Source organism: Propithecus coquereli, unplaced genomic scaffold, assembly GCF_000956105.1.
Source record: "Propithecus coquereli isolate 6110/MARCELLA unplaced genomic scaffold, Pcoq_1.0 Scaffold10, whole genome shotgun sequence".
Taxonomy (NCBI): domain Eukaryota; kingdom Metazoa; phylum Chordata; class Mammalia; order Primates; family Indriidae; genus Propithecus; species Propithecus coquereli.
In genome coordinates this window covers 17,622,135-17,645,995 of record NW_012133858.1, presented here as the reverse complement: position 1 = coordinate 17,645,995, position 23,861 = coordinate 17,622,135, and the positions used below count along the sequence as shown (strand labels likewise).

The 23,861-nt window shown below is 44.0% G+C and overlaps 1 protein-coding gene across 3 annotated transcripts in view; it reads right to left on the bottom strand.

Moving 5' to 3' along the window:
* DGKG (diacylglycerol kinase, gamma 90kDa) overlaps positions 1-23,861 on the bottom strand; it is a 154,428-nt gene that overhangs the window by 63,168 nt on the left and 67,399 nt on the right. For all 3 annotated transcript variants that reach the window (XM_012640413.1, XM_012640420.1, XM_012640425.1), the window contains one exon: positions 22,088-22,152. In XM_012640413.1, the coding sequence (XP_012495867.1) occupies positions 22,088-22,152 (65 nt within the window). The remainder of the gene's footprint in view (positions 1-22,087; positions 22,153-23,861) is intronic.

Below are 23,861 nucleotides of genomic sequence, written 5' to 3'. Positions count from 1 at the left end.
TGGAATCAATCATCATCCTGACAGCTATGAATAGCCTGTTTTTTAAGGATGTCCACAAGTAAAACCAAGCTAGCTGCTGGACACTTGCTTCATCGGCCGAGGCAACGTATTTAGCTCCTTCCACCACCTTGAACTTCTGGTGGCCCTTTTCTGAGAATCAAGGAAGTTTTAAGGGCAATAGACTTTTGAAGTTGTCAAAACATGAAAACATTTCTTTGGGCTTAGAAGTCTACACAGAGAACACTACAGTTATTTCTGGAAATAGAAGCCCTTGAAGTGAAGGTATTCCTCTTTGTGGTTTGGACTTTGATACTCAGGTTCCCTGAGTGGCTCATGACTCAAATAGTTAGTTAGGCCTTCAGTGTCAGTCAGAGTTAGGTTGGGAGATCTGGTGAAGCAGATGCTACCCGCAAGATGGCGTTCTGTGCTGAGGGGGCAGAATGACTCAGTGGAGGCTGTGCTGTCCCAGTTGGTGGGGCGCCTGCCTTCCAGCCCCAGGTATCATACACAACAGCACGTGCCACCATGAAAGTCACTCCGCATGCCCAGGCCTCAGTCTCCTCATCTGAAAATGAAGGGCTTGGACCTACTGACTTCTGAGATTTCTCCAAGGTCCTTGGACAACTTGAGATGACACAATACAAACAGGATGGGAGGACCCACGTATTCTACAGCTGCCGCCATGTAGGAGTGTGGGCCCAAGTATTGCCACAGTTGACATTTTTGAAAGAGAATCCAGAAGTATGTATTTTAATGTAAAAATCTCCTGATTAGTAGAGCTGGCAAGTAATTTGGCTTTTTAAGAGCATAGGCCAAAACCTACATATCTGGGAAAACTATATACCAAGCCAACAGGCCATTTCTGCACATTTAATTATAAATTTTTATAAGGTTTATCTCAATTAAAAAACAAAACAAATGATCTCACTTAATACCATTTTGGGTTTGCTGGGTCATTGGTGGCATTATTGCTACTACTACTGAAGATAAAAGAGTAGTATCAGGTTATTAAGGTAAATAATCTAGCAAATCAAACAGGTATAATAGAAACACAGAAAAGGCAGTTGCGACTACAGTTGAATTGTAACTGAGTGATGAATGCTAGTAATAATATTGAGAGTACTTTACCTGTTAACATTTTACATCATTTGAAGCCCAAATGTCTTTGGAAGTTTAATAATTGTGTTAACCAAAGTAAACATCAAGAGTTTTTTTTTAAAAAAAAAGCCAAGGCAGGTGGGCTTGGCTCTAAGGCCACGATGTCAAGTCCTACAAGGGGCCCATGACTGTCACCTCACAGGTGCTACAGAGGCCATCTGTGTCACCCGCACACTCAGCTGACTTGGCCCATCAAAGAGCTTGTCACCACATCTAATCCACCCTGCCTGCTGTCCCGTTCTCACTCCTCATCAGAATGGGCACTTGGTGACCCACAGGCATGAACCCGTGGATGGAATCATCTTTCCCAAGAGGGGGCAGTGGCCCCTTTGGTTCAAGGGAAAGTGAACACCCAGCAATCAGGAAGGAGGCTTTATAAATAGCTGTTTTTGTCCTCTGAATGTGACTCTTGTGCCTGCTGTCCCTGCCAACAGATTTGTGTTGGCTTGCTGTGTTTCAGCTTCAAGGGGTAAGGTATTCCCTGGCTCTTTTCCATACTTGGGACAAGGCTGGTGTTCATGGCACTCCAAAAAATTTAGGGTGGTGAATTATGGGAGACCAGAGACCAAGAGGGGCAGGCAGAAAAGTGCGGAACAAGAAAGAGGGGGGAGCACAAGAAGGTGTGTAAGGGAAAAAAAGCTGAGGAAGGAGGAGAAATTTGCTTATGTTGTATTTTATTGTATAAATAAGGAATTCTCTTAATACCTAGGAAGACACTTCTTAAGTCATTTTCATGTGTGAAAAGTCACCTGTAAAATCACAGATGACTCTTAAGGGACCTTTGGACCTTTGGGTTCAGGGATTCCTGGTTCCAAGAAGTCTTCCAAAGTATAAATGGAGTCCATGAATTGCTGTCAGTATTTCTTAATGTAGAATAGTATTTGTGCATTTAGTCATTTGTGCATAGGCTAACTAGTGGGTTAAATTATTTTTTGATGTGGAATGGAAATAAATCAATTACATTGGTTACTGCTTGGTAACCAGAGGCACTGATTAAATGGAAATGGATGTTGAATAATAAAAATGGGAAAACAAATGATTACTTATAACAATGTCATGGTTGGTAAAAATCTATTCAATATGGCATCCGTGTTGAGGGGTGGTGGGGGATCAATGAAAATAGTGCACTGTTTGATAGTGAAAGGGTATTTGCAGAACTGCTACTGTATAGCAGGTCTGGATAGCCGTTCTCTTCTGAGCCATGGCAGCCTTCTCATGGTACATATTAGGAAACTGAGATAGGTCCTTGGTGATGCAGCTGGAAGGCACAGGGCTGGAATGCAAACCCCAGCTCCTGACTTACAGTCCACATCCCTCACCTTTTCACTCTCTCTGGCTCCTGTTGCCAGACACCCTAGAGGTGTCTGAGAGAAATGGAACAGTCAACCAAAGTCACAAGAGATAGTGGCTGCAAAGCTCTGGGTCATCCTCATTCATGCCTGTGGGCTGGGTTCACTCACATCTACCACCCAGGCCACCTGCTTGGTTGGCCACAGGATCCCAGCTTGAGTTTGGCTGGCTCTGGTTGCTTTGGACTCTGTGACACTCCATCAGAGTGTCAGTGATTTAAGCCTCCCCATTGATCTCTGGTCTCCACTTTTACCCCAAAGTCACAAAGAGCCAAACACACGAGTCTCATGTTTAGAGCAGCCTCTGCACCCCTTCAAGAGTAATTCTGGGCTCCAAAGACTCTACTGCCTCTGAACAGTGCCCTTCTGTTCCATATAAGATAGTCTGTTTCTGTGGTCTATGGACACATTCTCCTTTGATAGGCTCTCCCGGATTCTGTCTGGCACCTGACAATATCTCCTCCTAAGGGCAGGACTCCAAGCGCGAAGCCTGCCAAAGTCTGAAATCGGATACTTTATCCCTTCCCAGTACAGCACACGGGGACACATGTGTGCACGTGCAGGCGCACACACAGGCCGTACAAGAGGGCTTCTCTGAGACTCATGATCCACCGTCACTGAACGTGCTCACAGACACTGCCTCTCGGAGGCCATGGTGTCCCTCCAAAGTCCCAGCACTGGACCAGAGAACTTCCACAGGGATGTGAACGCCACCACTTCCAGGGAGACCCTCAGGAGCGAATGCCAGGAGGCAGGCAAGGCCAGGCACCATCTTGGAGGGTTTTCCTTTCCTTTCCTGAGGGCCTGAATCGCCAGGGTATTTTTCCAGTCAGTATCTGTCCTTGCCAGGAGAAAATAGCTCCCTTCCCTCATCCAAAAAAAAAAAGTAGAAGAAAAGAAAAAAAATCCCACAGTTTGGCTGCTTCTTAGCAATCCTTTCTCCCTTTGAAGAGTGATGTGGAAAGAAAATGCCCTTCAGGCTGATTTGGCTGAGGCCGGAGGGCACCGCATGAGCTGGCTCTGGGCAGCTATCAGAGAGCAAAGTCAAACACTGGGACAAAGAGAAATCCCTGCCCAGGGGGAAGGGGAAAGCCGATGGGACTGTGTGTTCCTGAGGCTCTGTAGTGACTACCTAGCTGTGGGTCGCCGGCACTCACACGTTCATCAGCCCGGGAAGCTGGCACCTGAAGGCAGCGGGGCCAGTTAAGACACAGGTGAGTGAGGACGGTTTATTAGAACAGGAGCCTTGAAGGCTTAGCAAAGGCATCTGCTTTGCTGGAATCGAACCTCTTGCTGAGAAAGGCTACTTCCTGGGTCCTGTGGAACCAAGGCTAACACGTGGAACTGTCTGGGGGAGCAGAGGCAAACCCGGGAAGCAGGTCCACAGCCTCGCCCCACTGTAATTGCCAGGTGGGCCCTGAGAGACAGCAGAGCTCCGCCCTCCTTAGCCAGCTCCACCCGCCCCCAGCTGTTGGAATAATCTCAGTTCCCGCTTCCCAGATGTTTGCTGGCTGCCTGAACTACACTGGTTGCTTTTTACACCGAAGGGTTGCCCTCCCTGATGCTCACTCTGCCTCCTGTGGTAGGTCCTGCAGGGCTACTTTGTGGATGTGTCCGAGACTGTTCCTTGGCCAATGCGACGCTAGACTGGAATGGGACCCCGGAGACTGAGGGGACGCAGGCTGATGAAGCTGCTCTCTTCTCTCGCCCCCACGGCCAGCCTTTCGGAACATGAGGCAGTGCTCGATTCGTGATAGGTCGGGTTACAAAAGTTCCTTGGTTAAGCCAGTTGTTTGTCACTCTGAGCACATTACCCCATAGAAACAATGTTATGTTGAGGTTGGGTTCCTAGGCTAACCCACAAGGGCCAATTAACCCATTAGGTACCCAAGATACAAAGTCTAGTTTTGGAGACAGCTTGGTGGAGCAGCAGGAGCTCTTGTTAGGAGTCAGAAAGGCCTGGGTTCAAGCCACCGTTCAGTCATTTACTTGCTATGTGGCCTTGAACAAGTCATTTAGTCTTTGTCTCTTAGTTTATTCATCTTTGAATTGGGATAATATTACCTACCTTGCAGGGGTTGTTGGGAATATTAATTAAGAATCTATATGGGTCATAAGATATACCCTCAAATAAAAGCTCCAATAGAACTCCCCATTACCATGTATAAAACTGGCTTTGTGGTCTCATGGATTCTGAGTTCCAACTTGAAAGAGAGGCAGCACATCTTTCCCGCTGTATTTGGATTGGGGATCTTTGCTTTCCTTAACTTCCTGTGAAAGAAACATGGATGTTCTTCAACCCTTGAGTCCCTGGTGGTGAGCCTGAAGTCTGGGCTGGAGTGCGTGTTAGGACGGGGCTGGGGATGCCAAGGGAGAGTAAGAAGTAGCAGACGTGGGGAAGGTAGCAGAGGGCACGCACTTAAGCACGCATCATATGTCTTCCTTTTACAACCATAAAACTCCAAGATAGTCTGGTTATTTCCTCCTGTTTCCTGTGCCTTCCACACCATCAATCAGTTAGATGCCTCCTGTCTAGAATTAAGTCCAGAGTAAGTAGTTCTCTCCTTGTTTTCCCTACCTTTCAAGTCATAAAACTGTTAGCAAGGCAAGTTAAAAATTCATTAGATGGGGCAGATGCTTGGATAAATATCCCCTTCCCTTCCCTATTTCATCTTCTTCCTGTGCCAGTTTTAAAAACCTTAAATAGGAAAGCATCAGCCAGAGCCTCATTCTGCCTCAGAAGACTGTAGTATACACTGCCAGCAAAATCCTTTCTACTTCGTCCTTCTGAAAATCTCATCCATATGCTCTCTACTTTGCTTCCACTCTGACGTTTGCGACTTCTTATCCCTGTGTATACATTCCCACCACCCATTGCAGTGACTGCAATTTATGTGAACTTGTCATCCCCACCTGGCATGGTGTGGTTGTGGGTTCTACCCCACCACATCTCTGTCTGCTCTCGCAGGTCATCGCAGGTCGTACGTGTCTCTCCTAATGAGCACGACTCACCCGGTTTGCCCCTCTCACTGTGCAGTTGGCAAACTTGTCCCAGCTGTAGGTGTGGCCCCAGTGTCCCCCCGCCAGCTCCTCAGGAGAACTGCTTGGCACCACCCCGGCCACACCTCTTATTTCTAGCTTGCACCTGCTGCCCTTCTGTGGGCTGTGATTTTAGAGTTTCATTTGAACACTCTACTTTATCCCCCTTAAATCTCATTTTAAAGCTCTCCCATTTGGTCTTCAAGTCTCTGGCCAAAAATATTCCTCTTGGTTTATGTGATAAGCTCCTGATTCCTTGCCAGGGGCCTCTCATTCCAGCACTGAAATTCATGGTCCAGAAGAACAGTCATTCTCAGATCAGCTACAGAGCTGCTTTGCGTTCCACATATGTGCCTGTTTCTTCTAAAATTATGACTCATGGCTGAAGAAGAGACCAAAGCATTGCCTTGGCCCCACGTCCCTTAGCTTCCTACTTAAGACATCGAGAGTCACTAGAGATACTAGCCAGGATTCTTTCAGATGTGCCTTTTGCCCCCATGCCCACAGGCAGATAGAAGAAATAGCCTGTAAGCCATATGTGCATGTGTATTCCTTTGTGTCTCTAATGCAGGCATTTTCAGCAATGTGAATTCAGTAAAATATTGGTCTCAAAGATGCTCTGGGATGGGAGGATTCTGTGGTCAGGTAAATTTGGTAAACTAAATACTTTATCTTGCTTTTATGTGGTTCCAGTAGGTTAGAATCTATATTAAAAGCTCTACAGCATTATACTGATAAGAATTATGTTTAACTTGGACTCTTTCAAGTGCATTTGATGATTGACCCACCCTCTCCATCTTCCTGTGGATTTACTTTTAACATCCAGTGTAATGTACTTAACCAATGCTACTTACTTTAATACATGCTAGAAGAAGACAATCTGGGTAGCTGCCTCTGCAGGCTCATGAGGAGTTGAATTTCATGATAATCTGTGAGCTGTTCTGTTGTCCCTTTTCCAGAAGGTCCAGATCTAGCCTCCTTGGGCAGAACCTTATACTTTTAATTTTTCCCAAACAGGGATTGGGCATTTCCTCTTTATTTCCAGGTTATATCTATTTATTAATCAGACTGTGACTTTGCTTTGTGTTCTCTTTGACCTCCTGAGTCCCTTTTCTTCCTGGGTCATTTCTTTCGTGACATCTATGAATACTTTATCAATGCAAATACACTGGCCTTTTATATTTTCCTCAAGCCCATTCATTCTCCCCTTTGGTAGAAGAACAGTTCACATTTATAAGACCAATAATTTGCAAGAAAAATAAATAATTGGCCCCCCATCACATCCCTAAGGTTATATTTCCTGGGCATCAACTTGGAGGTCCAAGGATCCTATGGGCCCTGAAAACGTGTTTATTTGGCCTTCACGGTGGTTTTCAAAATTGGAAAATTTTACAGATACACCTGGAGCCCAGCTTCTCTTGAGAAATCAGATCTATTAATACTAGGTTGCTTTCCAACCTGGCAACAATAGGCTGGAACTGAGTACTGGCTGCTCCCTTTACACAGGGCACATGCTAGCGTCCACACCACTCCTGATAGCCTCACATCTCCTCACTTCTCTCATTTACATTAACTCCTGGCCTCTGTGAGCAGCTGGATTTGTGACCTCTCATATAGGCCTTTGTAGTTGTTCCCTGGGAATTTTCCTGGAAGCTGCCTCCAAAACGTCTCCCCCACTTCTTTCCCAGTTGGATCCTTCCTATCTGAGCTGCTGCCTTCTTTGGTCTTGAGTCCTAGTATGTATCTGATTTCAAGGGCTGACCAGCTGCAGTAGGGTAAGAGCTGAAGCTGTTGGCATTTGCAAAGATCATGTGCACAGAAATGAAATGTCATCCAAATCCACCTCTTCTGGGAAAAAATATTTTCAGTTGCTCTGTGTTTATAAGTTAAGGCACAACCTGGTAGGTATATTAACTATTTTACAATCACGGAACGCTGAGACATGAACTTGTCTTTTAACTACTGGAAAAGTAGCCTAATCTCACTTTTACCTTACCACTTTGTACAAACGATTATTATTATGAATTTTAAGATTACATTTTCAAGTCTTAATTATTAAGGGACAAATTATTTAGTTAGTAGATTATTCAGTCCTTCAAATCTCTTCTTCTTTTCTAACCCATTGACTTAGTGTTGGCCATTTCACTTTTCTTTAGTGCACTTACTACCAGTTGCAGGGATGAGGGTGGGGAGAGATTATAAATACAAATCATGAATCAGGCCATCAGCCCAAATCAGAGGGCATCTGTTGTGTTATCTTCACCCCAACACTGCACATATCTGCAGAAATCCTGATTATGAGCAGCTGCCATTCCTCTCCCCGTTCAAGTTCAGGGACAAGGTGTTATGGAAGAGAAAAGGGAGAACCTGACTAATTAGAACATTCTGTGCTGACAGCTCCAGTAAAAGTTTCACCAAGATTAACCTTTTGGGATTTTAATTTATCCAGGACTTTCCCACCACCTCTTACCCTGTGGTAACCCAAAGCTGGAGATTATGGGCACAGTTTCTGTTCATTGAGTTCAAAGGCAAGATAGGGTACTTGGCTTGATTGGCACTTTGGAATGCTCTCCAAAATGCCCACTTTCAAGATTAAAGGGACTCTCCATTCAACAGAATAGAAAACATCTTAGACCGTAAGGAATTTCAGTCTAAGTGTAGGTTCAGCAAACATGAATATTCAGTGACTACTTAAGTCCCTGAGGCCTTAGTAATTTGAGGGTTTAAGTACATTCTTGGAATGAGGAGAGCCCCTCTTCCACTGAAGAGCATTAGAAGATTGGGAAAATGCCTTCTTAGTAAAATGTGAAGGGGTAAGCACCACCCTGCCCTCCATTTAAATACTCCTACAATCTTCAAAGTAGAGGTCTGTAATCTTCAAAGTCGAGATGTGATGACTCCCCCCTAAAAGGGGTTTTATAGAGAGGATGCTTACACTGGGAAGGGTGTTGAAATCTAAAGTCCTATCCAAAGCTAAGATTCTGTAAGTTATTATTAAATAGGAATGATAACATCATCCACTTAAATTAGATATTCTATGATGTATTCTCATGTATACTGCTGCATGTTCTCTTTAGAAATCCCTGTAGTAATCAATAGCATCATACCAGTACCTGAAAAACTTCAAATCTATTTATTTATTTACCCTAATTCTCATGGGCACCTTGTGAGATACTTGTGATTTCCATTTTACACAGCAGGACATCAAGAATCAGAGAAGTGAGTAACTGTTCCAATGGCACACAGTAAGTAAGAGGCAGAGTGGGGGCTGAAACTCAGCTCTTCTGCTATTGAATGCAATGAGATGCAGGGATTAGTATCTACCTTTCACGTTAGGGCAACACGACCTGATGTAGTAGGCTTGTAAAGCCATTTGCCCAGGGTTTCTTGAGAGATAATTTACTTATTTCATTGAAGAGAGTTGCTGCATTTCCTGATAAGTACAGTGAAAGGCTGCTTTCAAAATTTCCTTTGGTCAAATATTATAGTAAGTGTATTAATTTTTTTTAGTAAATGTTGATTTAAATAAGGAATTAATTAAAGGAATTAATTAAAAGGAATCTTTTTTGAGGACATCTATTATCTTTTCACCTTGTTTTCCAATTTCTTCTTCTTTTATTTTTTTTAAATTGAGAAAGGGTCTCACTATGTCACCCAAGCTGGTCTAGAACTCCTGGGTTCAAGTGATTCTCCTGCCTCAGCTTCTTGAGTAGCTGGGACTACAGGCATGTGCCACCATGCCTGGCTCAATTTCTTAATAAAGAAGTGTGCAATTATGAACAGTTTAAAGCAAATATGTAGGAATGAATATGCTAATCACATCAGCTCTAAGTATAAATATGGACTCTGTTGTATCACAAAAATACCCTTATCTAAAGGACAATAATTGTCCAAAGTTCTAATTAGTAAAGTATAATAGAAGGCTAATCAACTTTGACATTCCTTTCTTTGCATCTAAAAACAAACAAACAAAAAAAGACATGTTAAACTAAGGTTAAAAGCCACCTAAGTTGACTTCTGCATGAGTGCGTCTGCAACTGTAGTGGCGAGGAAGAGAGAATGACACATGGATTTTTTTTCCAATATGCATTTCTACTTCTACAACCAAATAGCACACTTTAAAGTTCAGGGTTTGTAAGAAAGCTTTGTGGTTGCTTTCCACAAGTTTTTTCCACCCTGATATATACCAAGTCCCTGGGTCGGATCCCCTTGTCTATCTACTGACCTGATACTCCTCTTCTTTCTCTCTCCTCCTGGGGGTTACCTCTTTCTGTTCCAGGGGGTCTCTGTCTGACCTAACACCCTGTACTATTTTAACCCTTTGGCAAGATTCAGTTTTTAAGGTCCCAGTGTTTCTAGGAGCCCTGAAATTTTTGCCCTGGAAATACTTTGAAGGGTAAGTCATTCCTTCACTAATCTGTTCAAAAAACATTTATTGATGGATTACCCTCACTGTCCGCTCACCTGCCTACAGGACAAAGCACAAACTCCTGTGCAGATTGTCAAGATCTTGCCGTGGCTGCCCCCACCTGCCTTTCCACCTCACCTTGGAGCCTCTTGCCTGTCCCCTCCTGTCCAGTGTCATCTCACACTTCTGCCTTTTGCCCAGGCTGCTTCCCTCCTCCTAGCATGCCCCAGATGCCTTCTCTCCTTGGTGAATTCTCAAATGTTACCTTCTTTCTGAAGTCTAATCCCACTTTCTCAGTTAGGTGTTCTCACAACACCCTCATTATTTATGCCTCCTTGTTAAAACAAAGCTACCATATTATATTGTATTTCCTTCTTGAGTCAAGGTTTGGGGGAGGCTTGATGTTATGGGTTGAATTGTGTCCCCCGCCCCACACCCCCGGAAAAGTACACTGAAGTCCTAACTCTCTGTACCTGTGGATGTGACCTTACTTGGAAATGTAACTTGAGTAATCAAGTTAAGAGGAGGTTATACCGGATTAGGGTGGGCCCAATCCAATGACTGGTGTCCTTACAAGAAGATGGAAATTTGGACAGACAGACCCAGGAGCATATAGGGAGAATGCCATGTGGTGACAAAGGCGAAGATTGGAGTGATACATCCACAAGCCCAGGAATGCCGAGGGTTGCTGGCAACCACGAGAAGCAAGGAGAGAGGCAGGAACTCATTCTCTCTCAGAGCCTAGGGAGGGAACCAACCCTGCTGGCACCTTTCAGTCTGTGGCCTTTAGAACTGTGAGAGAATAAATTTCTGTTTTTCTAAAACACCCAGTTGTGCTAATTTGTTATGGCAGCCCTAGGACACTAATACAGTTGGTAATACCTTCTGTATGTGTTCATCTTCCCTGCTAGACCCATGCACTGCTCAAAAACAGGGGCTGTGAGATCCATCCGTCAACCTTTTGCCAACACAAAATAGATGCTCCACACATTTTGGCTGAAGGAACATGCTCAGCATCACCCTCCTGGTTTTAGTCCAGAGGGTTCCCAAGAGGGTCAGACCCTTCTCTGAGGGAGAAAGCTCATGAACGAGCTGGAGACATAACAGTTTAGCACCCAAACAATAAATTATAAAAGGCAAAGAGAACAAATCAAACAGAGAGAAAATGTCTCAAAAACCTTGTAGACGGATTCTAAGAGGAAGTGGAGCACAAACGTGGAGGCAAGGGCTGGAGTTGGTTAGGGAGGTTGGTTCAGCACATTTTGGGCTGCATTTTGAAACAAGTGATGTTGGGGCCACAGGAAGAGAGGTCATGGTAGGCTGAGGAATTAAGGGCATGGGAACAGGCGCAGGAGGAAGGTAAGAGCATTGGAGCAAGCAGATGAGAAGGTGGGACTGGGTTTGAGGAGGAGGATGCTGTGAAGGGCCCAGAATGCAAAGCAAGGGGCTTACATCCTGTGTCTTGGAGCATGGGCATGGCCGTAGCTTCTCCTGTGGCAGCAACAGGACAAAAAACATGTCTCAGGGAGACTGATGGGCAGCTCCGGGAGGGTGGGCCTGAGTGGGAAGGGCATCAAGATGGACCAGGGTGGCCCAGGAAATTTGGTGAAGGGACGGCTTGGGGGCCAACTGGGGACTGAGGGGCACAGGAGGTAAGAGGTGTCTCAGGGGACAGCCCTGTCAGCTATGGAGTGGGAGGCGGAGGGCTCCCTTCGGTGGGGGATCTGGAGGTGCACTGAGTGCACCCTGGGCTCAGAAGAATTGATGTGGTTGCCATCCCAGATGACTGGAACTTTATGTTTCTGGAAACCTTTTGCAAGAGATTCCACAACTCTCAGTAACTCATTTCAGCTTTTATATGTCTCCAGGCTGGAAGATTCCTCCTCCCATCCAAAACGGCAAATCCTCACTTTGAAAGCACATTTTTTCCCCTCTCATTCTTTCCTGAGCTGAGATGAAGGGTAAGGGGGTGCGGTCACTATTTCCTGTTGTGAATCCTTCTCACACTTGGGCCCATTCCCAATACATTCTCTGTTTCTCTCCAGGAAAAACGGTTTTGGTTTATTAATGGTTATCTCCCGGGCCCTTTAATCATCTCTGTGGCTCTTCTTTTGTCTCTTTCTTGGGTGCTTCTTTGGTCATGGGGCCCCAAACCGGGCACATGGAGAGGCAGGGAAGTACAGTGGGATAAGTGGGGATTGTGGAGTCAGACGGGCCAGGTTTGAATGGCAGCTTCCCTACTAACTAGGGTGATCTTGAGCAAGTTGCATAATTTCCCTGAGCCTCAATTTTCTCATTTGTAAAATGGATCGATAATACTTACACTTGGTGAGTTGTGCCAATTAAAATAATGTGCATGATCACATGTGCTCACCATCAAATGGGTATTAACTGATCAACACATAAGTGCACATATAAGAATAGCATTTATTGAATGTCGGGCAGGGGGGAGGGGGGAGGAGGGGACGGGTATATGCATACACAAAGCGTGCCACGGGCAGCATCTGGGGGATGGACACACTTGAAGCTTGGACTTGGGGGGGAGGAGGGACAAGAGCAACATACGTAACCTAAAAATCTGTACCCCCATAATATGCTGAAATAAAAAAAATAATAATGTGCATGAGATTCTTGAAAGCTCTCAATAAATGATGGCTACTACTGTTGGTATGGGTTGGAGCAGGACTGATTACATTGGGAATACCACTCTTCTAAACAGTTTAGTAAACACCCTCATAGTCATTTGTGCTTAAAAAACTATGTCACTGCACAGTTCAGATGGCAACTTTTGCTAACTCTGATGGTCAAATAAAATACAAACTGGTTCTATTGGGATACAGCAAAACTATGTACAGGACCCGGAACTGTGTTGAGAGGATAAAATCTTTTTTGTTTACCCTCTACAACAGCAGAGTTGTATAACATATGAAATATTAATAGTTGTTGCAATTGCAAAGGAACTTGGGTAATGATATCTTTAAAACTCTCATATTGACTAAACCAAATCATTGGGATTTTTTAATAGGAAAAGACTAATATAACTCTTACTATAGATACACTCATTCCAATCAGCTCCTTTCTATCATCTTCCTTTCATAACCTATAAATGAAACTGTGTTAATGTTTTAAATTGGTGTATACAGTGTGATCTCAAGTAAATAAAATTGTGCACTGAAAGTGCTGAAAGAAAATATATTATAGTGCTGACAGTGTTTAGTTCTTGTTTGAGGGGGTGCAATATGGTTTATTTTTCTACAATGAGCCTGGATGACTTGTATAAAGAAAAATTATTTAAAAATAGTATATTTAACTTTATAAAAACATGTTATCACAAATAGTTTAAGGTATGTATATCAAGTTAACTGCTATAATGCACCAAATTGGCAATATTGTGTTTCCGCATGATAGGGCTACGAGTGATTGTTTTTTTCTTGAACTTTTCTGAACATTCTGAATTATTTATAATGATATTAAAATGTGCTAGGTAATAATACTGTATGATTATGTAACAAGTGCATTGATATTTTATTGAAAAAACCTTTATCAAGATAAACGAAGAGAAAAAGATGCCATATATTTCTACACTGATGACTCATACCTTATGACAAATAGGTATTTATCTGTCCATCTTAGAGAATCACCAAATTTCAGAGTTCTAAGGGCTTCTGAGTCATCTAACATGACTATTATCTGATGTAGGATCTCTCTTTGTAATAATAAGAATATTAAGAACAATAATAATGGCTACCATTGATGTGCCGGGCTCTGTAATAAATGCATTGTTTCATTGGATCCTCAAAATGATCCTATGAGGTAAGGTACTTGTGGTACAAAGAATAATGTCCTGAAGGTATCCACGTTCTAATCCCCAGAACCTGAACATGTTAGGTTACGTGGCAAAGGGGAATTAAGGTTGCGGAAGGCATTTAAGTTGCCACTCAACTGATCTTGAGATTGGGAGATGATCCTGGATTATCTGGGTGGGCCCAGTGTAATTACAGGGTCCATATAAGTGGAACAGGGAGACAGAGGAAAGACTGTCAGATGGACAGGATGTGAGAAAGAACTTGACTGGCCATGGCTTTAAAGATGGAAGGGGGCCAGGAGCCAAGGAATGGGGACAGCCTCTTTTGGAAAAGGTGAGGAACTAGCTTTTCCCCTAGAGCCTCCAGAAAGGAATGCTGCTCCGATGACACCTTGATTTCAGCCCAGTGACACCTATTGCAGTCTTCTGACCTCTGGAACTGTGATATAACAGTGTCGTTTTAAGCCACTAAGTTTGTGGTAGTTTGTGACAGCAACCATGGGAAGTTCATGTAATATTATATCCCAATTTTACAGGTGAGAAGACTGAGGTTTAGGAAGAATAACTTGGTCAAGGTCACACAGAAGTGGTTAGTGAGAACTCCAGTATTTGAATCCAGGTTGTCTGAGAATAGAACCTGTACTCATGGGCACTTGGCTCAAAATAATTGTCCAACATATGCTTGAACATAAAATGTGAAGACTCACCCCCATTCCTAACAGCCCACTGCACTTAGGATGGCTCTAACTGGTAGAATTGATGCCCTTATTTGGGGCTCAACTGGGTCTTTCCAGTCCACCTTTTCATTGATTTATCATGTAGAATAACCCAATTCCTGCTTTATATTATAATGAGATCCTTTTAAATATTTGAGGCCAATAATCCCTTCTCCCTAAATCTTCTCTTCTTTGGGTGAAACAATCCCAGATTCAGCCTTTCCTTATGAGACACGGTTTAAAGTTCCAGCACCTTCTCGACCTCTCACTTCTGGAAAGCACACGGACTGTCAACATCTACTTAAGGATCCAGCCAGTTCCTACCCTACTTTGAATTTGTGTACTTTGATTTTCTTCCATAAGGTTATCATGCTAACCTCAACCCTTCTGAAGTTGATTACATACTACATCTTGAGCTCTTTGATGGAAATATTTCTAGAAATCAATCAGTCAATAAATACTGATAACTTTTGAATTATCAAAGTCTTGAACACATTGCTCTCAAGTTCCTTCTGATATTATCACAAACCGATTCTACTCTTTGTTGCTATGAATAATTCCTCTCCCATTCTAGCTCGGCAGGGCTAGAAAAAAAGTCCTGTTAAGCTACTGTTATGACAAACCGGCAACTTTGTAGGGAGGCTTGAGGCCCCATAGGCTGCTCCCATGTAACAGTCTGAGAAATTGTGCTGTCTGTTCCCACGTGGACAGGAGAGCCAGGAGAAAAAAGAAGGAAATGTTAAGAATCAATGTGATTTCATCATACTATTTAAAATACTATCAATGCTAGGGCAGAGAGAACTGCATACAAATATTAATAATAGCCTAGTAAAATCTTTGATTATCCACTGCTTTAGGTGCTCTATGTGGCTGCCCTCTCGTTTCAACAAATAATTAAGAGCTGACTATAAACAAATAACCCAACCAAAAAAACCCCTGGACTTTTGCGCTTGCATAATGATAGGTGCCTGGTAAAAAAGCACACGAATCCGTATTTTATTTATTTTGCTTTTTGTGTCTCTCCCCAGGAGGGATGGGGGGGATGGGGGACAAAACATTTTTGTAGGCTAGTATATAAACATTTAAGTAATTTAGTAAGTTGCTCTTTCAGAATTGACTTGAACAGTCAAAAGTACTTGAACATGAAGCATTTCCTTTACAAATACCTACAGGAATAAGAATAAAAATTAAAAATGCCACGATCAATTTCACTGGGGGCTTTTCCCAAATCTCAAATATTTGGAAAGTAGTTTGATGTGTTGAGGGAAGCAGGTGCAGATAGTTTGGACCTCTGGTTACCTAGGGCAGGTCTCTTTTGGGTTCTGAGTATTAGATGAGGAGCGGTAGAGGCCAATTCCGAGCACAGATGAAGACTTTAACGGTGAAGATTTTTAACCCTGCCCTATTTGCTGTTGTTGAACCTTCATGCTTTGGGAAAGTCAAACATCTGGGCTGTAATATTGGGCTTCCTCGCAGGGCTCTTGGAAAGAATAACTTAGGGTAGCTTCATTTTTGGATAAAAGAAGAAAATCTTATGTAAGTGGCGGTATATATTATGCTCGTGACTGCAGAGCATGTCACAGGTACTTCAGAGGAGGCCCTTTCATTTTCAGCTTTGCTGGTTTTTACCATCTCTGTCTTTGTCTAAGCCGGGGATGGAGCAGAGGTGCACGGCGGGTGAGGGGAGAGTGAGTCTTAGTGAGGGAAGGGTAGTCACATCCTTGGCATCTGACCCTTACTTATTCCTGCCCTGTTCTTCCTAATACCATTTCAGCTGAGGTCTATGATCCCCTTGCCTCTACACTGCTAGCCCAGACTTGGCATTTGGACTTAGAATCTCTAGTATTCAGATCCCCAACCTCTGCCCCTTGGATCTCCACGGAGCCAGTGGAGGGAACGTCTATGAGCTCCAGTCCTGCAGAATCCAACCCAACTTAATGGGTGCCATCTTCCCATTACCAGGAGAGGGGTTTGCATAGATTTGATGTATCACTGCTGGGGTCTCCTTCAACTTTCAGTCCTCCAACTTTTTAGTTTAAGGACCATGTCAATGGAGCAAAGATCCTATGATAACTGAATCCCACTTGCCACTCCATCAAAAAAAAATCTTTTTTTTTTTAAGAGACATGATTTCCCTCTGTCACTCAGGCTAGAGTGTAGTGGTACAATCATAGTTCACTGCAACTTTTAACTCCTGGGCTCAAACCATCCTCCTGACTCAGGCTCCCGAGTAGCTGGGACCATAGGTGCATATTACCACACCCAACTAATTGGTAAATTTTTTTGTAGAGATGAGGTCTCACTATGTTGCCCAGGCTGGTCTTGAACTCCTGGCCTCGAGCAATCCTCCTGCCTCAGCCTCTCAAAGTGCTGGGATTACAGGCTGAAGGCACTATGCCTGATCAAAAAAATCTTTGATTGTCAATACTTTATCCTCAATTTAAGGAGATGCTTTCCTCACCCTTGTCATTCAACCATATTCAGCAACAAATGCTTATTGAGAACATACTATGTACCATGAACTTACGTTACATATTACCTCATTAAATACTTACGGCAAGCTTGCAAGATTTTCATGGGAGGAAGCAAAGGATTAAAAAGATTAACTTGCTCAAGGTCACATAGTTAGTAAGTGGCAGAGCCAAGTTTTGGTGCCAATTTGGTCTATACCCTGCTGTCTCTGTCTATAAATATCTACTCAGTTGGACTCAAGCTATGTTCGGGCTTCTGGGAAACCCCTCATCAGCTACTCCACGGGCCCTGGCTCTAAGAAAGCTAACACTCCAGAGCCTGTTAACTACCCAAGGGCTTTGGGGAAAGGTGGTCAGCTTCAGGAAAGAATGAAGCACTGTCATGGTTCCTTTGAAGGGTCTAACAGGAAATAACTTGCTTCAGCCTCGACTGCTGAGAGACATTTTCAAGTGGGTGACACTCAACAGGTTTGGAATCACACATTCCTCAAGTGCTGAGTTTCTGACCAACAATGAAAAATTCCAGTTAGACTTTGCTTTCTAGACACTCACTAACAGTGACATTGGAATTAGGTAGCCTTTAGGTATAGATTCCACATATGCAAAACCCTTGATAGAGACTTAATCTGGAAACTTCATGGAGGACTGATTCTTGGATATCAGAAGACTTTGGTGGCATCCTTGGCTCCTCGGTTAGTACTGACTGCTGCCTGTGTGAGGGACTGGTAGTCCCTCTCCTTCTCCTGTAGCTGAAACCCTCTTTCCTCCATTCTTTTGCCTCTGTGAGCCCTGGCAAATGTGTCTTCTTTTTATGAATTCCTCTCTCCTTGCCAGGGCCAGCTCATGGGTGTGGGATCTGTGTAGTCACACAGGGCCCCACACTCAGGAAGGCTCTGTGCTTACTTTCATGCTCTATTGTCACTAGCTTGAAATTCTTAACAATTTTTGAACAAGGGGCACCACACTACTTTTGCACTGGGCCACATAAATCGAGTAGCCAGTCCTGCTCCTTACTGTGGACATTGAAATAGGGAGAATATGCCTACCATACAAGGTATGAGTGCGTGGTGTACCTGTTTTCCTCTCCTTTGGAACTCAGCGGGCATTTTCCCATAGAGACAATCCATAAAGGTGGATGAAGCCAATGATAGTTCCATACTACTTAGCCTCAGTTCTTTCATCTCTAAAATGGGGGCAGTAGCACTTACCCTTGCATGTTATTGTGAACACTGAGTGGGATCATGTATAAAGTACCTATCAGAGTGTCTGGTATAGATTAATACTAGGTGTTTGTTAAATGATATCCGTGGGAGACAGCAGGTGCAGCAAACAGAGCTTGAACTCTGGAGGTAAGAGCTAGGTCAGAACTCAAAGCAGCCCCACTGCTTAAAAAAATGCATGACCTTGGTTAGGTGACTCCATTTCTCCCAGCCTTCGTTCCTTTATCTGTAAAACGGGAATGCTAATATTTACTTTATGAGGTTGTTTTGGGATTTAAATAATTTAATATATTTAAAGAACCTAGTTAACTATCTGGCATCTAGTAGGAGCTCAAAAAATGATAACAGTTCTTAGTTTGCTTTCCTTATAACACTATTTCTATACTGAAAACAATCCATTTATAAATGATGTTTGGGATACGACCATTACTAAGTTCCCATATACTATACAACTTCTGTATACTGTACCATCTACTTAATGTAACCTCCTTGTATGTTAAGATAATTTGGTAAAAAATATTTGAGCATTATTTTTCCTTCTTTGCTAGACTATGAATTCCTTGAAGGCAGGGACCATGTCTTATTTACCCTTTATGGTAGAACTCTTCCTAACACATGTCAGAATCTCAGTTGAATTAATTCTCTTTTCTTTCCTTTATGCCAACAATGAGATGACAATTTTCATAACATTCCTAAATTAGCAGTTAATAATTAGCCTATCAATGACTAGGCAGTAGAAAGACCCCCAAATAGCCCATCCCGACCCTTAAAGGCCTTTTCTCCTTGCTCATCACACAAGGTTCATATTCCTGCCTTCTTGGGTCTGGTTCTTGTTCCATTAAGAAAGTTATTCCATCAGGGAACATAACTTAGTTCTGTGCAACCAACTACCTTCCCTGGCAACAACCTGTGTAGAGAAGCCACTGGAGGAAGAATTTCCCGAAATCCCGATGGGCGTGGTGCCTCTTAGGATTCAAAGAGGCCTCAGAACTGTGACTCTTAACCATTTGGGGGTTATGGGGCCCTTTAAGAACCTTCTGATAGTTATAGACTTTCTCTCTAGAAAAATAAACTCAATATCTTAGTACAATTTCAAAGTGTTCTCAGAACCCCTGAAGGCCTTGAACCCCAGGTTAAGAATTCTTGTTAGAACAGTCCAGAAAACTGAATCAGCGATGTGCAAGATTCAAGTTTCCTGATAAATTCTAGCCCAGACTAGTCCATACTCCCTTGTTGAAAACAAAGTAAAACAAAACAATTACAACTCCCTAGATTTAACCTCAAGGTTATCCCTGAGAGCCCAGACCCGGGCAGTAATGGTAAAGGCTTCCAGCCAAGCAGTGACTACTCTTTGCAGAACCTAAGTTCAGCAGAATAAAATGAAGCCTTGTTTGATAATATCGTTTACATTTCCAAATCCTGGGTATCAAGCTTTCTTCCTATCCCTTGTGGCCCTTCCTAAGTTTAGCTGCTGGTGTAATGGGGTAACCATGGCAACAACCACCTGCCTATTTAAAACCATCTCCAACACTAAATAAGGAAGCCTGAAGAAAATGGCTGCTTGCCTGCCTCTCAGTGGACAAATTGGGGACTCCTGGGTATTTTAGATACAGACAGGCAGGCAGGGCAGAAGCAGTATACACTCAAAGTTAACAGGAAGTGTTTGGTGAGCTTGTGAAACAGGTGCTACCTCATCCTTCTATATCTTCACTTGTTAGGCAAGCACATACATTTACATGCAAATCCATGTGCCTGTCACCCAGACCACACTGCCTTGTCCTCAAGCACACGAACCTCACCCCAAAGAGTAGTCTTGTTAACAGGATCTGGGCAGTGGGAAGGAAAAACAGTTATACTGATCACAGTGAATTTGTTCATACTTTGCGTTGAAATGTACACTACAGTTTTTTTGATAGATGTATCTTTCTAATTGTAGTTAATCATGTGGATGATTGATATTTGCTCTGTTTATGTCATTCGTTAACCTGTTCGTTGATTTTTGGAATGTGGAGAAATTTCTCCATCCCTCTGCTTCTGTGTTCTCTGCAAACTGTAGAGGTTTTGGTTCTTTCGCATGCCAAGAGACCATACAACCGGCCATGCTAAAAGGCTTTGCTCTTCCCAAGCATCCTGTACTCTCTCGCTTTTTTACATCTTTTTGTGCATTAGGTTCCTTCTCTCTGGGTTGTCCTTCTCTTCTTCTATGTCTTCTGTTGGTCATCTCTGTTGTTGGGAAATCCTCTATGCCACATTCCATGTCCTTGCTTTGTGTTCCCATAGGTCCTCCCTAGTCACATCACTAACACGAAGCATTCTGCACATCTGCTTTCCAGCCTGTTTCCACCACTGGGCTGAGTGCCCTGCACAGGTCTATTCAAAACACCTACAGAACAGTGTCTGGTGTGTAGTATGTTTTCAAAAGATGCTGTTGAATGAATGAATGAGCAGACCCCCATGGATTTCATAAGCATATGGCATCTTAACGGGCACATGTGCATAAGTATGTGTAAGGGGACTTGTGTGAAAAGAGGACCTTGAAAGTCTGCAGAATGGGTGGAAGAGGAGCACTTTATAAAAAAGTGATTGTGTGTGTATGGGAGTGAAAAAGACTGTGAGAGGACAGCCAGTTGAACTGCAAGCTTGCGAATGCAGTAGTAGGGGCTGGAAGCGCACCTGTCAGTAGTGAGCAGTGAATGTGCACGGTCTGCGCGTGTGAGAGAGCAAGGACTGCCCATGCGTGACAGAATGCACCCCTGATGGGGTCAGCTCAGCTGCTATCAAATCCCACAGATCACCCTTCCCAAAGCAGAAGTAGCTTCATTATGTTTAGTTTCTGATCCTTAAAAAGACCTTCTTTTTTTTGGCTAACCTCCCAGGCTGTAGGGTCAGGGCAAAGAGTAGGAATGAAAATGGTGAACTCTTTGGGGGTGCTGGGCTTTAGATGAATGTCTTCAGATAACATTCTAGCCTCTGCTTTAAAGAGAATTCTGTGACTAAATGAAAGTGAATCCCTTCAGGTTCAGAGAGCAAGTTCAAATTGTTATCCATCTTCCTCCCCACCTGCCTTGGTTGGGGGTGGGATCCAGTGGTCATCTTAAAGTAGTACAACAAATAGCAAAGAGAAAGAATAAACATTAACCAATGAGAAGAAAAAGAAGGCAAGCAGGAAGAAGGGAGAAAGACAATTAACAATTAGAGGGGTTGCTATATACCAGGTACAACTCAGTTCTGGCAAATTCTCTCCTGTAAGCAAGAAGGGTTTGGTTTTGTTTGCAAATGATCTGGTTTTCTCTTTCCTTTCATGTTTGAACCTAACATTCACGTATCGCCCAGGGTATCCAGGCTGAGGCTGGGGCTGGGTGGGCTCCGGGGCACCTGCCCTCTGCTGCCCTCTGCTGTCCGGGGAGGTAGAGGCAATGCCCCCCCCCTGCCCTCCCAGCCCCCACACCTGCCCTCCCCCGCCTCCTGGTCCAAGCCTCAGAGCTGCCATCTCCTCCCGTTTGAGACCAAGAGAAGTTGAGGCCGCTTCCACCCTCTCTGCCCCTCCCCAGGAGAATTGTGGGGGGCTGGAGGTGGAGACACTGTACAAGAAAGTGGCCAAGCCCCAGGAGAGGGTTCCAGTTAGCCAAGAGCAGATCCCCCGCAGTCCCCACAGGTGGGTGTTAGGTGCATCCCCTCCTGCCTTCCAATCCCTCCCTCTGCACAGATCCCTCTGGGAGGGAACAGGCAGCCAGGCTGTGGCATGTTTCTGGCATTTTTTTTTCTCTTGGAAATGGAAACCCTCCTTCCGGCAACGTGGCAGGAAGGCCAAGTCCCCAGGCAGCCCGGGCCAAGAACATTTCCGGAGAGCAGGTGGGAGGCCTGTGTCTGGGGACCACACTGAGTGGGTGGCAGAGTGGGCTGGGCCTGCAGCCTTCTTACCTGCTGTTGAATTTTTCAGGGTGTTTCTCTCTCATCACGTGGAATCTGTGTGCGATGGAAGCATCCTGAAAGTGAAAGAGACGAAAGCAGACCCTTGGTGGGAGGTCATGACTGTGCAATGTGAAGGGAAGGGACACACATGTGCCCTCACTGAATCACGCCAACCCTGAGACTCCAGGAGAGGCACCATGTCACAACCGAGGCTCAACGCCCCGTCCAGGAGGATGAGCTAGTGCCACCAGTACTCCCAGAGCCTATGCCGGTTCACTCCGGAGGCCTTGCCCTTTTCACCCTGTCCCAGGCCCAGCGAGACGCAGATCGTTCAGGTGAGTGAGGGGGAAGCTGCTGTCCTTGGAGGAGAGCGAGAGCCAGTGAGCAGTCAGAGAGCAGGAGCCTGTGTGCGGGGTTGAGTGTGAGTCTTTGGAAATGCCTTGCCGTGGTAACTCTTTTTTACAAAAAATTTATTATTTTGGAAAATTTCGACTTACAAGAAGTTGCAAAAATGATACAGATTCCCTATATCCCTTTCATCCATCTTTCCCCAAAGATATCATCTTACGTAACTACAGTATGTTGTCAAAACCAGAAACCTGACATTGGTAGGTGCTTTTATATGCTAATTCTTAATCATCTATACCAACAGGAACAACTAGTGGCATTGGATAACAAGCTTAGTAGATAATTTAAAACAATATTAAACTTCTGCCTTCTGCTTCTTGATCACTCCACCTAAAGGACTCTCTTCAAGGTTAATAAGAGTCTTATCACTACATCCTATGGGACAATTGACTGTCCTAGTAGCACATCCCTTTGTTGTACTGCTGGCCACCTGCGCCTCAGAACTCACAGTGGGGATGGCTCTCATGATGACACCACGCTTCTGGGTTCTCCATCCTCTGGCCAGAACTTCTCATCCCTGAGTCCTCCGTGCAGCTCACACTCCACACTGTGGGCCATCTCCTGAGTGCTTGTGATTGTTCCCAGCCTCTAGAGGCTGATGGCTCCACAATGTACATCTCTAGAACCGACCCTGAGCTTCAGACTTAAAACCGATCGCATCTTTCCTCGATAACTTGGCCTTCTGTCCTCATTAATTTTCTCATTTTTCAGCAGAAGAACGTAGAAGGCCCCTTCACCGTGCAGGCCCCATGCCAGCACATTGGGTGTAGGTACTGGGCTTTGGAAATAAACACGCTAATTGGGCTGGAGATGAGGGGTGACACAGAAACCAGGGAGCTGATTCAGATTTGTTCAAGAGCAAAAAGTACAGAACTCCATTTACTAGAATATGTGCCTAAAAGACACCTGAAATTCCATACAGTGAATTTTCAGCTAATGTGTATTAATTCCATTTCTAAGATGGAAATTTCTTTTTCTTTCTTTTTTGAGACAGGGTCTCGCTCTGTTGCTCAGGCATGGCATAACTCACTGTAACTACAGACTCCTGGGCTCAAGTAATTTTCCTGCCTCAGCCTCCCGAGAAGCTGGGACTATCGGCACATGACACCACACCCAGGTAATTTTTTAATTTTTTATAGAGACAAGGTCTTGCTATGTTGCCCAGGCTGGACTTGAACTCCTGGCCTCAAGCAATCCTCCCGCCCTGGCCTCCCCAAGTGCTGAGATTACAGACATGTGCCACTGTGCTCAGATATTTTTGAGTGTTGATTTTTTTTTTTTTTTAACATCAGGATGTATAGTTCAGTGAAGAAGCTTTTTTGCACATGTACTATGTGTGATGATCTGCAGCTGGCACTGGAGTCACCCTACCAGC